At 33.9% G+C, this 14,770-nt stretch overlaps 1 protein-coding gene across 1 annotated transcript in view; it reads right to left on the bottom strand.

Moving 5' to 3' along the window:
- LOC149572868 (polyadenylate-binding protein-interacting protein 9-like) overlaps positions 1-7,768 on the bottom strand; it is a 160,432-nt gene extending 152,664 nt beyond the window's left edge. Inside the window, exons 1-4 of the mRNA XM_089815893.1 lie at positions 7,691-7,768; positions 7,427-7,486; positions 7,231-7,278; positions 7,068-7,136 (exon numbers count right to left, since the gene is read on the bottom strand). Of these exons, the coding sequence (XP_089672019.1) occupies positions 7,068-7,136; positions 7,231-7,278; positions 7,427-7,486; positions 7,691-7,768 (255 nt within the window). The remainder of the gene's footprint in view (positions 1-7,067; positions 7,137-7,230; positions 7,279-7,426; positions 7,487-7,690) is intronic.
- Between the last annotated feature and the right edge of the window lie 7,002 nt (positions 7,769-14,770).

Genomic DNA, 14,770 nt, shown 5'->3' with positions numbered 1-14,770 from the left:
CACTTCACCAAACTGTGGATGCAAATAGGATAAAAAACAAGGTAAGTGGCAATAGGATGAATGAGAAATGCAATATGATAAATGGAAAGTAAATAAAAAGTTTGGTTGGATGAGAAAGGTCTAGATGTAAAAGGAAACTAATCAAGTGGTCCTCAATCAAACTAGTCACACTAAAAGAACTTCTATCCTTATAAGAAAAGTATCAAATGCAAAACCCTATAAAGATGAACCATCCAAACATCTCTAATAGCTTATGGATATCCCAAAGATGCATAAGCGCATGAATTGTGAAAACCAAAAAGATAGGACTAACTTGTATAACAAGTGAATAATCAAATTGATTTTATGTTTGTGTTATGTTTGACAATGATAATGATATTTGGATTCAAGTATGAGGAAATCTGTATCAATCAATTCATTAAATATCATTTGAATACAAAGAATATTTTAAGAGATTCAAGAGCATAATTATAAGCCAAATTTGTGGAAGACCTAAATCAGACCTAAGTGAATAGACATGTGAAGGCTTATTTTGAATATGATGAGCAGATCTAAGACAAAAAATTTATGAAGGTATATTCCAGGTTTAGAGCATTTATTGAAAAACACTATTTCAAATCTTAGTAGATTATTCAAAAGTACAAGGAAGATTTTTTAATGACCTTGAAGGAGATATAAGGAAAATCTACCTACATTATAAACACTTTCTATTTCAAAGGTCGGTTCCTTCTGCATTGCAAGATTTGAGGTTGGTGTCTCTTGCTAATTGAGCCTACAAATTTGTTTGAAGTTATATACATGCATACATGTGTGTGTGTGTGTGTGTGTGTGTGTGTGTGTGTGTGTGTGTGTGTGTGTGTGTGTGTGTGTGTGTGTGTGTGTGTGTGTGTGTGTGTGTGTGTGTGTGTGTGTGTGTGTGTGTGTACATACACACACACTTCACCTACAAGGATTTCCATGCTAAATAGTATATCCATCTTGTCTTCTTTTCTTAGACATCAAATATGTGAATTATTTCTACATTACTTTTAGTTGACTAATAATAAAAGTTGAGAAAGTTGATCATATAAAATAAAAGGATCATGGTTGGGACCCATAGGAAAAGGTAAAGACATTATTTTTACAAAAACACATGACCATGATAGATGGAAAGTTCCAAAATTTTAATGATAAAATAAAATCTCAATTTGAAATGAATGGATTGAAATGGGTAAAGGACATAGAGGGATCACAAGCCTACTAACTAGACTGTGGGGTGTAATTGTAAAAGTAGAAAAAGAAGACCCAAATAAATAGTTCATAAGGCTGAAAATAAGAGAGATGAAGTAATAATGAGTTTGGTTGTTTGTTACTTTACTCCAGAAAGATTGGAAGTTCTACAAGAAGATAAGTATAGATAAAAATGACTCTATGTTGCATTAAAACAATGCATTTTTTTACTTTCAACACTCTAGGAGAAATAGTTGTAGTTGGCAATTTTAATGCTAGGATAGAAAACAATCAATATATTCAGCGTGGAGTTATATAGGTGGGAAAAACAACCCTCTATGGCTACAAAAAAAATGGGATCACTTTTGGAAAAGGACTTCACATGATTAGAATGGGAGTACATCGCACTTTGGAGAAAATTTGTTAGGCCTATCTAGTTTATAGAATGATTATCTATAATGGAATTAAAAATTGGTCAAGGTGCAGTGGAATCACTTGTATAACCTACCATTCTTCAATTTAGCTAATGACGAATTGTGCTTCTCATCCTTGCAAGATTATGCCCATTTAAAAGCAGAAAAAATCAGTGCAGCCTTGACTGTTGATCATCTGATACATCATCTAGATCAAAAACATAAATCAAATTAGATATTTGTATTCAATGATAACCTAAAATTATAATAAATGATGTGTACATACATTATAATTATGTTTTTTTTAAGTTTATTGGGGTCTCAAGGAGTTTTAGATTTAGTTTAGGTCTCAAGGAGCTTTCCCTGTACTTTGTAGACTAGTTGTACTTTACATAGAATTTTGTTTTGTGTTGTCACAAAAAAGAAAAATTAAAATGCTAGTTGTTTCTACTTGATGAAAATTGAATAAATGAAATCCAGATGCCTTAAGGACCTAATGAACAAGATACAAACGGGGTTTTGATTTGTTAGCCTATTTCACATGAACAAATCAATTTGAGAAAAAACTATGCAGCCACAGTTGAAAAATCCAGATAGAAAATCTAGTAATAAACATAAGTTAAAAAAATTGACTGTAAATTTTTAGCTCACAGTATCACTATTTAAATTTTATACTACTTCAACAACTTTTTTTTTGAAGGATCTATGTTGATTCTCTGCAATGTGCTTTTCTATCTCTCCTTTCAAACACCACTCTATCTAAACTCTAGCAATTATCTGCTAATGACTTAATGGATTTTCAAAACAATGAAAAAAAGAAAAAGAAAATATTAGAATCTATCAATAGATACAAACTATTTGTGAGGATATTTTCTTACAGAAGTTACATTGTAATGAAGCTATTTATATCGCACTTTGGAACAAATTTGTTAGGCCTATCTAGTTTATGGAATGATTATCTATAATGGTATGAAAAATTGGTTAATTTCTAGTGGAATCACTTGTAAAACCTACCATTCTTCAATTTAGCTAATGAGGAATTGTGCTTCTCATCCTTGCAAGATTATGCCTATTTAAAAGCTGAAAAACTTAGTGCACCCTTGACTGTTGATCATCTGATATAGCATGAACATAAATCAAAATAGATATTTGAATTCAATGCTAACCTCAAAAAATAATATATGATGTTTACATACATTATAATTATGTTTTTTTTAAGTTTACTGGGGTCTCAAGGAGTTTTAGATTTAGTTTAGGTCTCAAGGAGCTTTCCCTGTACTTTGTAGACTGGTTGTACTTTACACAATTTTTTTATGTGTTGTCATAAAAAAGGAAAATTAAAATGCTAGTTGTTGCTACTTGATGATAGTTAAATAAATAAAATCCAGATGCCTTAAGGATATAATGAACAAGATACAAAAGGGGTTTTGATTTGATAGCCTGTTTCACATGAACAAATCAATTTGAGAAAAAACTACAGAGCCACAGTTGAAAAATCCAGATAGAAAATCTAGTGATAAACATAAGTTTAAAAAAATTTACTGTAAAGTTTTAGCTCACAGTATCACTATTTAAATTGCATACTACTTCAACAACTTTTGTCTTGAAGGATCTACGTTGATTCTCTACAATGTGCTTTTCTATCTCTCCTTTCAAACACCACTCTATCTATACTCTAGCAATTATCTGCTAAGGACTTAATGGCTTTTCAAAACAATGAGAAAAAGAAAAAGAAAATATTAGAATCTATCAATAGCTACAAACTGTTTATGAGGATATTTTCTTACAGAAGTTACACTATAATGAAGCTATTTATAAAAGGTGCAAGCACTAACTATTTGAATAGTTCATGCATACAAACAAATATTTATGGTGGAAAACAATACATCCCTAAGGATCTTTTAGAGAAACATTAGAAAGCAATCATTCATGTTGACTTTAGAATATAGAAAGCATGTACTCACCCAACAATGTATATTCTTAGGTAAACAAAAGAATCAAGACCTGCATGCTCAATGAGCTCATATTTAGGCATTCTCAGAGCCTCTGGAATCCAATTCAAGAATTTGATGTAGATTCTCCGGTCTAAATTAATGAATCTCCTTGCTGATGTCCTCAAATTGATTGGATTGTGCCTCAAACCTTTTAGGTACCATTTTGGGAAGTAAACCCTATCATTTATAGGCTACAATCAGAGAATTGCAAATGTCAACAAGAAAACCAAAGTAGTGAGAAGGTGTAGTCCTACAGCAACTCCAATATCCTACAGCATTGTCATCTACTACAATTATGGTGAACTCTGAACCCTGGAAATTTGATCAAGAAGAATGCACTTTAGAGTGCTTTTTCAAAATATATCTAGCCATAAAGCAATCATTTAAAATGACAATAATGACTAAAAAATAGAAAAAAACCTATTAATTAAACTAAATTGAAATTGCATGGGATTTATCCCGATTCCCAATTAGTCGAACAATAAATAATCATTCAAGGGAAATGCAATAATTTTGCATTCTAGATGAGGATAGTTACTGGGGAAATTTGGATAATAGATAATATCTAGCTAGAAAAGAAGAATTCATCTTTTGATGCTTTCAAAAAAGAATTATAATGAAATTGAATTGAATTTATAAAGGATGTGTGAATAGTCTCATACAACAACCATTAAAATTTTCATTAGATAATCAACCTTATAATAGAATCATAAGAATATACACCAACAACAGAATCCATCTTCATAAATGTAGACAATACCAAGCAGTTCACAAAATTTTAAATGTTTTCTGAATTAAAAATTTTAAATTATTCAATCACTATCGTTATTGAATGAATTTACCATTATTTTGAGGCTGTTGTCGTGCCAATTAATTTGAAACATTATTTTCTTAATTTGCCATTACTGTCACATTAAGGCTTTAATAGGAGTGGCAATCATTCCATGAAAGTAAAGGCCTAACCTTCATGGAATGACATGGTCTAACCTATATTATAGTTTATTAACATCTCAAATATAGATTCATGGGTGAGCAAGGTGATCACAGTGAAGAATAGTGAAGGAAAAACAATGAAATGGTGGATCGGGTATAGCAATAATTAATCTAGCCAAACAAAGGGTATGTTTTGTGTTTGGGAACATTGTATAATTTTCAGTTGATGATGAATCCATCCCCAATTTGGTTTAGAAGGGTGTGGAATTGGGAGATTGAGGAAGCCCTAGAAAACAAGGGTTTGAAGACAAATTTGAGGGTTTTGCATTTGCAGGGTACTTAAGTGTAATTCCTTTGGGATTTGGTCAATTTAAGACATAACTAGGATCTTTCTAAGAATTGGGATTGATAGGATATCATCAAAGGGTACTTCCTTTGTTAAATTGGCTAATTTTGTGCATTAAAATAGGGTATCTATTATAGATAGTGGGGTTGGTCCAAAGAAGTCATATAAAAGATTTTGATATGTTAAAGAACTCCATAAAGGGTGTCTAAAAATATCATTTTCTTACTTAGTGCCTTTAGAAAAGAAAGAGTTATTCCCATTTCAAGTATGCAATAGGGTTAGTAGGCAGAAAATTGAGCTTTTGGAGTAGTTTGAGGAAGTGTTGTGGGAATTGGGGTATTTGGACTATGTTGCAACCTTAGAATCCCTTGAATCCAAGTAATTAGGAGTTTGATAACTCTAGTTGGTAAACTTAAATTTTGCTTCTAGGATTGAACCATGTAGGTTTTGAGTCAAATGCATAGACCCATGTTTCATGAGTCTTGGTTCATAAGAACCCATCTCTCATGAAAATGAAATGAACACTGCACTTACTGCATCTAGGTGAGAAATCATGATGAAGAGGCCATTGTTTAATCTTAGCACCTATGTTTCTTCAAGCTTAATATTTGTGTGGTTTTGCATTGATAAATCATGATGAAGAGATGTCCTAAGCAAGAACTAATACACATGTTCCCATGGGAGTACTTTGTCTGTGCCTGTAAATAGTAATCAAATATTTACCAAAGCACAAGACATAAATAGGTCTAATGAGGTTCCCTCAGTAAGGAGCACATTGCAAGTATCGAAAGATGAAGCTATTGCTTTCTTTGGTATGTAGGTTGCAGGCAAGGATGCAAAAATAGAGGTGCATGATTCTATGAAAGAAAATTCACCGCCAACAACTGCTGAAAATTTATTGAATAGCAAGATAGGTTAGGGAAGTGTTAGTTTTTGGAGTGGTTGGACACAATTAGTAGAATTTCTAATGGAAAGGGGATTTAGAGTCAGCATTAGTGAGGTCCTCTGCATTGGTGTTTTCTTGTTGATTAGGCTTATGAATCAGATTGGTCCTATGCTGGAACATTTATCTAAAGGAACAATTTTGGAAATGATGCAAGCTCTTAAACATTTCTTGTTGAAGCAAAAATTCTTGGGTTCAGTAATCCCCTGGTGTTCCACTTGTTAGTTGTAAATATGTGGACGTGTTCCACTTTTGAGTTGTAAATAATTCTTCATTAGTAAGCATGTAGTTGAGAATGGGATTGAAGAGCTATGATAGTAGAAGATATTCAGTAGGAAGATGTTATAGTAAAAGTTCATTTGCTAAATTGAAAGATAGGAGAGGTTCAGATCTAGGTCATGGATCAAGATATAAAGATACAAAGATACAAAGATTTGGTTACATAGTTGACAAAATTGAAATGGGATTGAAGAGCTATGACAGTAGAAGATATTAAGCAAGAAGATGTAAAATTTGCATCTATGGTACTTGGCTACAAAGTTTACAAGAGCAACAGGATAAATTCTATTTCTACTACCACTTGATAGTGCCTTAGGATGTTGAAGGAGAATCTTGAGAGAGAATTTGATGGAGAATTTGAAGAAGATTAAGAAGGATATTTGTCAAAAAATACTACTCATGATACATGGGTCAATGAAATTGACTGAAAAAATTATATTATCATGAAAATTGTTGTACATAAACGTTTGCAAAAATTGGTGTTACTCCTCTATCACAGCATCCTTTTTGCAGAAATTTTTTCATCTCCAAGACTATTATAGAAGTTCACCTTTTAACTTCATCATAAAAATTGTATTGGTTACACAAACACTAATTATTGATATTACATATGTATACTTATTTTATCAATTTCTTACATATTTAGACATTTGATAGAGATTTTTAAAAGATATATAAGCTAGTTTATATTGAATTTGTCCCAAATTGGAAAAGGTTGATTCCAACATTAATGTGTTATGTAATTGGAACATACATATTTAAACTAAACAATAATTAAATATTATCAAATAGGTGAAACTTGGAAAGCAACACATGCATTGAGGAACTTATAATCCAAATGCCTATAAATTTCAATAAGTTAACCTTAAAATTGGATGCAGGTAACAATCACACATACTTTTTCCTAGTGTAGAGCATACATAAATTCAAAATACTCAAGGATTACTTACCACTACGAATTCAACAAATGCAATATGGGTTGAATGAACAAAATTTCCAAGCAGTCTTAAATGAGAAACCTAAATGCAGGCTTTAAAAATAATCATCAGCCAAGCTGAAATTTTTCTCAAAAGTATCAAATAAACAAGAGAAGGATGTTGTCCTAGCACCCACCTCACCACAATGTGATTCAAAAAACATCCGTACATCTACTTGAGAAACCTGCAAAGCAATTGAGAACCTACCATTAACTAGTGATCCACACAACTATTATAACAGTACCAATTATAACAGTACCAAAATGACACAATTCAATGCAACTTTGACTTAGATATCACACACTAAATGTCACTGAATCACTAAACCTCACTTTTTTGTCAATGTTTGTACAGTATATTGTGCAAGCACATGTCTCCTGCTCATCTTCAAACTGCAAATAGAAATTTAAAAAAATGAAATCCACTAAATTACAGCTACAATGCATCCTCGCAGTCATTTAGATTCATTTGCATCACAAAAATATTGTAGGTATATGTACCTGCCAAAAAATTAAAATTAATTCCACCCTAACTCCTGCCACAAAATCTTGTGCTTTATATAAATAAAAATAAAAAGGATTGATCACATCGCTCACTTTTGGAAGATATGTAGGGTTAACTAGAAGAATTGCAGTCTTTAAAGGAAGGATCCTAATAGGATAATATCCTAGCATGGTTCCTGCAAGGCTCAAAGCTCTTCTTGCACCCTCTACAAGCACAAACAAGCAAAGCAATATTTCATTCAAATTACAGTCCCAATGAATGTAAATTTGTCCATGCACACAACCAATAAAATTGAACTACACTTAAAAACAAATGTGGGACTCACCTTCATTATGAAACTCTACAAAAGCAAGCTAAAGAGCTGAATTGGGGTCACTGCATATGCGGCAATCAATAACCTTTACATCGAAAAGAAAGTACCCTTTTTAGAAAAACATGTTTCATCCAAGATCCATGTTGCAAGATTACTAACCAAGTTAGTCAATATGTACCATAACACAAATCAAATCAACACAGGATACCGGTAAGTATGTTGAGGATTCAAGTGTAAAGATTCTAAATATCTTAATTAAGCATCGGTCGGGTAGGGGGACAGAACCATGTCAAGTCATTTTGGCCCGCATCTTAGCATGGTTTTGTAGTAGTCTCACCTTTGGCCCTCTCAAATGACCTACTATTTTCTTGAATCATGTCATGTACGCTACTACTGGACACACCTTGGGCCCTCTCAAATGACCTACTATTGTCTTGAATCATGCCATGTACGCCACTATAATAGCAACCACCAATGCTATGGTTGAAAACTCCATGGTTGTTTTCTCCAAGCTTCATATCCTTTTATAAAATCACCCAAACCTTTCTCTAAGGTCCCAAAGGAAAGAACCAATGAGCACCAAATTGCTTCAAGGCACCTTAGAGCTATAATTTCCAAGTACTGCCTATATACCACTATTTCTATGGTTCTCACCAAGCTTCATTCATGTAGATCTTAACTTCATTCATTATCTATAGGACCTCCATTAAACTATTCATCTTGGGCTTTGAGAAATCAAGGGATTTCTTTTCTTTTCCACCTAGCCAAAAATAAATGGGGCAGCTATTAGGCTTCCAGAGGACCATGAAAGCATAGAAGAGTTTGAGTAAATCCCAGCTCTAGAAAGCACTGACTGAGGATTTTACTCAGCCAATGATTTCTCTAATGCATCAATTTTGTTTTCCATAGAAATAGCCAATTTCTCTGAACTAAAATTTTCACTATATTCATAAATAGTTGTCTCTGTATTCATTAAATGCTTTACAATCATTAGCAGTGAAGATGCATCCACTTTAAGGTCACCAATTTCTTTCCACTTCTACAAAACATGGAAAATAAAATTCTATCAACATCTCTATTTTCCAAATGAAAAATAACAATTTTGCATTAAAAAAATGAGTTAAATTGCAGGCTGGCATACCTATATGACAAGAATCATGCATTCCTGCCATTCCCAACAAATAAAAATCCACATGATCAACTCTACTTGCCATCCATAAAAGTTCTTTGCTTAATTGCTGACAGAGAAAATGTACCACAATAATTTGTGATAATTGACAAGGCGCTTCCACTTGCAAGGATGTTTTCTACATCCTGTGGCTAATCCCTAGAAGTACAAAAAGGCATCCTCCTCTCCTCTACTATATCTTACAAATAACATCTTTCTTACAAGAATGGGTGAAGTGGGTTTTTCTTCCCCTAGAGTAATGTGCGAGATTAAACATAATAGCATTTTTTGTTGAATGCTTAGAAATAAATAGATTATGAAAGAAAATATAAAATAGAATTGATAACATAAGGTGCAATGCAAATTAAAAGAACTTATAATGAACTAATGTTGTTAGGTGTTATAACACTATCCTTACCCTTCTTAGAAGCTAGATTTTCATTGTCTAATACACTTAACTATCTTCTCAAAAATCTTCTTAATTCCTCATCACTAGGATGAGGAAGGTCTAGTGGCAGTTGTATAATTTTCTCTAGATATATCTCTACCAATTCTTGATTACTTTCCAGAGATTGACTAGCATTCACATTTTTATATTTTCTCATTATTGTTCTTTTTATTAGGTGTTTGTCCATTCCTATCACCACTTTGATTTTGCACTCTGCTAGTACAAGATTAATAGCTAATAACACCTATTAAAGATATAAATTTTATTTAGAATGAAATATAATAAAAGATACACTATAAACTAAGAGTTAAGAAAAATTTTGTTAGATATGAATACGAGAGTTGGAAGTGAACAAATTAGAGTCAATATACCTGCAAGATCATAGATTCCTAGCATCTATCCAAATCGTCCACAAAAATAATTATTCAAAGGTTGCTTCTTGAAACAAGGTCTACCTTTGGAGCTTTTATGACCTTTGCATGGCTTCTATCATGGAATATTAGTGATGAGATGAACGATCCTATAATTAGGCTCCATAGCACCATGAATAATCCTATAATTAGGCCCTATAGCACCATGAAGATGTTCAACATCTAGGAAAAGACAATGAATATGCAATGATATTTTCTACCAAGCTCATCTTTCAAAAAAGAAATATTTGCAATTACCCTTTCTTGATATTCCAATTTTTCTGTATGACCTAGGAATGTTACGTAGTACATTAGTTGAGTACTTATAGGCTTTGAAATGCCCATTGCTAACTTTTTTAGAGTCCACACAATTATTACAAGGGCTACGGGTAGCCATGTGTATTTAGCTTTTCCCCACTCCTTTAACTTGTCATTGTCGAATACAACCCATGCAATCCAAGTAAAGGAACCTCCAAAAGTTAGTGTGAGGAGAGAGGGAAAGAAAATTTCAATCCACAAAGCATTTTTATTCTTAGAGAAATCATTGGCCCAAGCACTGACTGAGGACTCAAGTGTTACACAAAAGAAAACAATGCAAAAGAAAACCCTTACACAGCTCCAACTCCTTCGCGTGCTCAAACATCAATGAAATCAAAAATGTTTTTTCATGTTGAAGTTAAGCTTGTTTTGGTCAAAATTTTGACCAAGATGGACTTAGATTTTTTTTTAAAGGATTTTTTCCTTCTCCAATCCAACCAACGTAAACCTTTTTAATTGATGGTCAAAAAAATTGGTAGAAAAATAAGGTCAAATGTAGTAGTGCATGTCCCTCCAGCACCATGCTAGGAATACCACACCCAACCTACCACTAAACTCAATCTCCATCCTCAAGTCAATAGTTAATGAGAAAACTTGACTAAGACAATCCTCTTGAAGAAACAAGCTTAGGGAGAAAGAAACTATAGAGTATTCAAATTAAGAGGGAGTCTCTCTCAACCTCTACACTAAACCAATCCATGACATGTTATGGGACTCACAATTCCACCAACCATCAACATAGTCATCTGAAAAAACTAACTGGGCTAGTGGCATAACCACACTAGCCTACTCTCTCAAGAGAAAAGAATACAGAGATGTGCCCAAGACAACATTCAAAAAGGAGAATCTAGACTCATCAAAGAACTGAGTCACCCCCAAAAAATAAGGCAACATCATCCTCAAACAAGGAATGCTCACAAACCACACTTCACCTCACAAAGGTGGGTAGGTGAAATAGGAACACACAAACCCAAGCACAAACTCCAACAAGTACATAGTAGATTATGAAGACTAGATAACTCTTCCATTATGCATAACCTGAAGAGTTAAACTTCTCCAATGGCCATAAATATTATATATCATGATTGAATTCACCTCTACTCGAAAAAGGTACTTGAAACATCAATCAGCAACTCCAGAAGTGTGAAGAGATGCCTGTTGTTCCCCAAGTGAAATTTTGCATTAGCACAATCTTCCTCAAAGTTTCTCATCAAAATAGGCAAGAAAGTGCAATGAACTAGGCAAAAAAGTGCATGACCACCAGTTTCTTGCATGAAATTTCAAATCAGCACAAAAATTGCCTTCACTTCAGAGGCCATAACTTTCACGTTCGACTCCAATTGACTCCATTCAAAAAGTGCAAGAAAGATAATGATGAGGCCTACAACAAGATGGAGCTTAGAGAATCCTAAGATATAAGAGTTTGAGTCACCTCTCAAGACAACACCACATAGGCAAAAATAATAGTCTCAGTTACCAAGACAAGCAACAGAAGAAACATCCAAAACCAAACAAGAGCACACATGCCCAAAACAACATAAGACATGGAATGAAAGGTAGTTCACACATTGAAACCATCATTACTTATCTTTCATAATTTCATTACTTAAACATAATATGAGCACTAATGCACAATAAAATTGAAAGGTTTCCAAAGGAAGGGTTCAAGAGTCACTTACCATAAAGAAAATACGTATCTTTCAATTTATTTCAAGAATAACATTATGTTTACTCATCTTTTAAACCATCCAATTACATTAACAACTTTAAATCTACCAAAGAAACACCAGCATGTTCTCCATGATATTATCCCTTGACCATACTACCAGAGGTTTGAGATGAACATGATAGAGTCACAACACACAACAAGGCAGCAGTAAAACACATCCAGAATAGTCATCATGAAACATAATCAAAAAGCCAAAATGTGGGGATTTGTCAATTCTAACAGTAAAAATCAAAAAGAGCTCATTTTCAACAATAATCCAAGTGTGACAACACCCACAAAGAGAGCAATAAAGAAAATTTGATGACTACTCCAAGAGAGAAAAATACTAAAAACCAATGCTAGCCCAACAACATGAGGAAAGTACCTCTAGCCAAATAAAACAAGGCATCAAACAATTCACATTGCAGGTGATGACTGAGTACAATCACACAAGAGGGATAAATCACCACATAATGCTAAGGAATACATCATCCTAGCAACATTAGAGAACACACTCACACACATCAAGCAATATACCATCATTAATCTCATGCATATGGAGACAACAATAATTTCCTTAATTATTTTTACATGCAAAGCAATATTTAAATATTCATCAATTTAATACAATTTACATAAGACTAAGAAGCAATCAAATTGGGGACTTAAGTCATTAACCCAAGGACATAATGCAAACCTACTACTTTGCAATGATTCACAATAACACTCATTTTTCAATGAAAGGAACCATTTCATTACTATAATGGCAAAACATAGAATCACAAAATAAGATCCATTTATTTACTTACAATAAGGAGAAAATGGGGAAAACAATGCACCTTTCTCCACAAGAAGAAACAAGAAGAGGCACACAAAGCCAACACATGGAAACCAATTAGTGGCTCCATCCAAAAAGGGTCACACAAGCAACGAACCAAACAAGGCACATCAATTCCATCTACAAAACAAGGGAAGACTCACTTCCTACTCCCCACACAAATCTAGTTGCATCCCCTAGACAAGCAAGTCCATCCCAAGTAGATGCTAAAGCAACACAGATCATGAACTCTTCTCCAAGACACTCAAACTCAACCAACGCAGCAACAATCATATGGGCAACATATACACAGAGATCCCAATGTTTGAACATGGGCTTTGATACCAAATGTAATGCATCACCTAGAGATCCTTGGAACAAGGATTCAATTCAAGCCAGGATAAAAAAAAATTTACAAGTATGAATGCACATGTCAACATCATATAGGGATCACATAGATCGTAGTGGAAGACTTCACCAACAATCCAAGCAACCAATGAATCTCCAAATGCCACTAACGAACCAAATGACTAAAGACAAAGAGAGCATAACTAAATTTGAATCGAACACATTCTAAATTCAAAATGTGACACCAAAGGACTAAAGAATGCCTAAGAGGGTACCCCAAACAACTCCTAAAAAGTTTAGTTCAAACCAAAAAGTGCCTATTGCTCACCCGTATAGGTTTTTTGCAAAAACCGGGGTGATACTTTAATATAGCACTGGAAAGTATCGTGTGACATTCCTAAAGAAGGAGGGAAACACTTTCAGGGACTAGGTGATACTTCTCTCGAAGACATGTGATACTTTAAGGGTATCGTACGACAGTTCTTACAAGGAGGTGTGATATTGGAAAGTATTTAATGATATTTCTCCAAGAGGCATGCAATAGAATTAGGGAACGCATGATAGATCTCCATTGGACATGCAACACAATATTCTATCGCCTCATGCTGACACATGATCACCTAAGAAAATAGAGAAAACTACTCTAAGGGTTAAAACAAGGAAAGAAAAAGGAAAATAAACCTCCACAACAGGGAGTATCAGATCCACATACATCAAGGAGAAAACACTTGAGTGCATAATCAACAATATGCCAAGGAACAAGAAAGAGGAACATCTATCCACCTATACCAAAGTAGTAAAGAACATACTAAAAACAACATCACAGTGAACATAAGCAACATCACAACATACAGAAATAACATCACAATAACTAAACAACCAAACTAAGTACGCAGTTCCTCCCAACCATCAATAGCATCATTAGACCATCATGGGTCCTAGCCATCCCCCATGCGTAACATCCCAAGCCACCAATTAGATCATTGGTACTATTGTAATAGGGACATCACTACTAAAACATGCTACAATATAAGCATAAGGAAATCTAACTTGCTAGTAGTAAAGCATAAGATAATCCTACAAGTAAATAACATCTCCTATCACATGCTAATCATCATAATAGAGAAATCTAACAAGCTAGACCAATAAGCAATAGATAATCCAGTACAGAAACTCACATCATCTAGTCATATGCTAAACATCATAATCTGGGAATGCATCAAATAAACTAAAATCATCTAAACATGATATCCAAGCATTCCAATGAAAACATAAATCACAAGAAAGCCTACTCTAGAACCTGAAGTATCAAGTGAAAACATCCAGCAATAGTCGCACTAGGATAAAAGACCATTTCTGTGCACTAGTCCCTAGTAGTGGTGTAGGTAGCTATGCCTCCCAACCATGTGGCACCCATAGGTCCACACCCGTCATGCTTATTGAGTTAAAGATCCAACCACAAACACACAAAAGAACAACATCCATGGCTAACACTCACACCAGACAGTATGATGGTTGTAACCAAGAACCTAAGACAATGCAAGGAGTACAAGTCCTGGTTAGACACTCAATAGGCTACTAAGTAGGGGCTAACATCATGGAGAGTCCCTTGGCATTGAAAAGGCCAAGCTCAGATCGTGTG

Source organism: Cupressus sempervirens, chromosome 2 (assembly GCF_028749045.1).
Source record: "Cupressus sempervirens isolate cs-2001-9-10 chromosome 2, ASM2874904v1, whole genome shotgun sequence".
Lineage (NCBI taxonomy): Eukaryota > Viridiplantae > Streptophyta > Pinopsida > Cupressales > Cupressaceae > Cupressus > Cupressus sempervirens.
The sequence above is the reverse complement of the archived record's forward strand: the minus strand, read 5'-3'. Positions and strand labels throughout refer to the sequence as shown.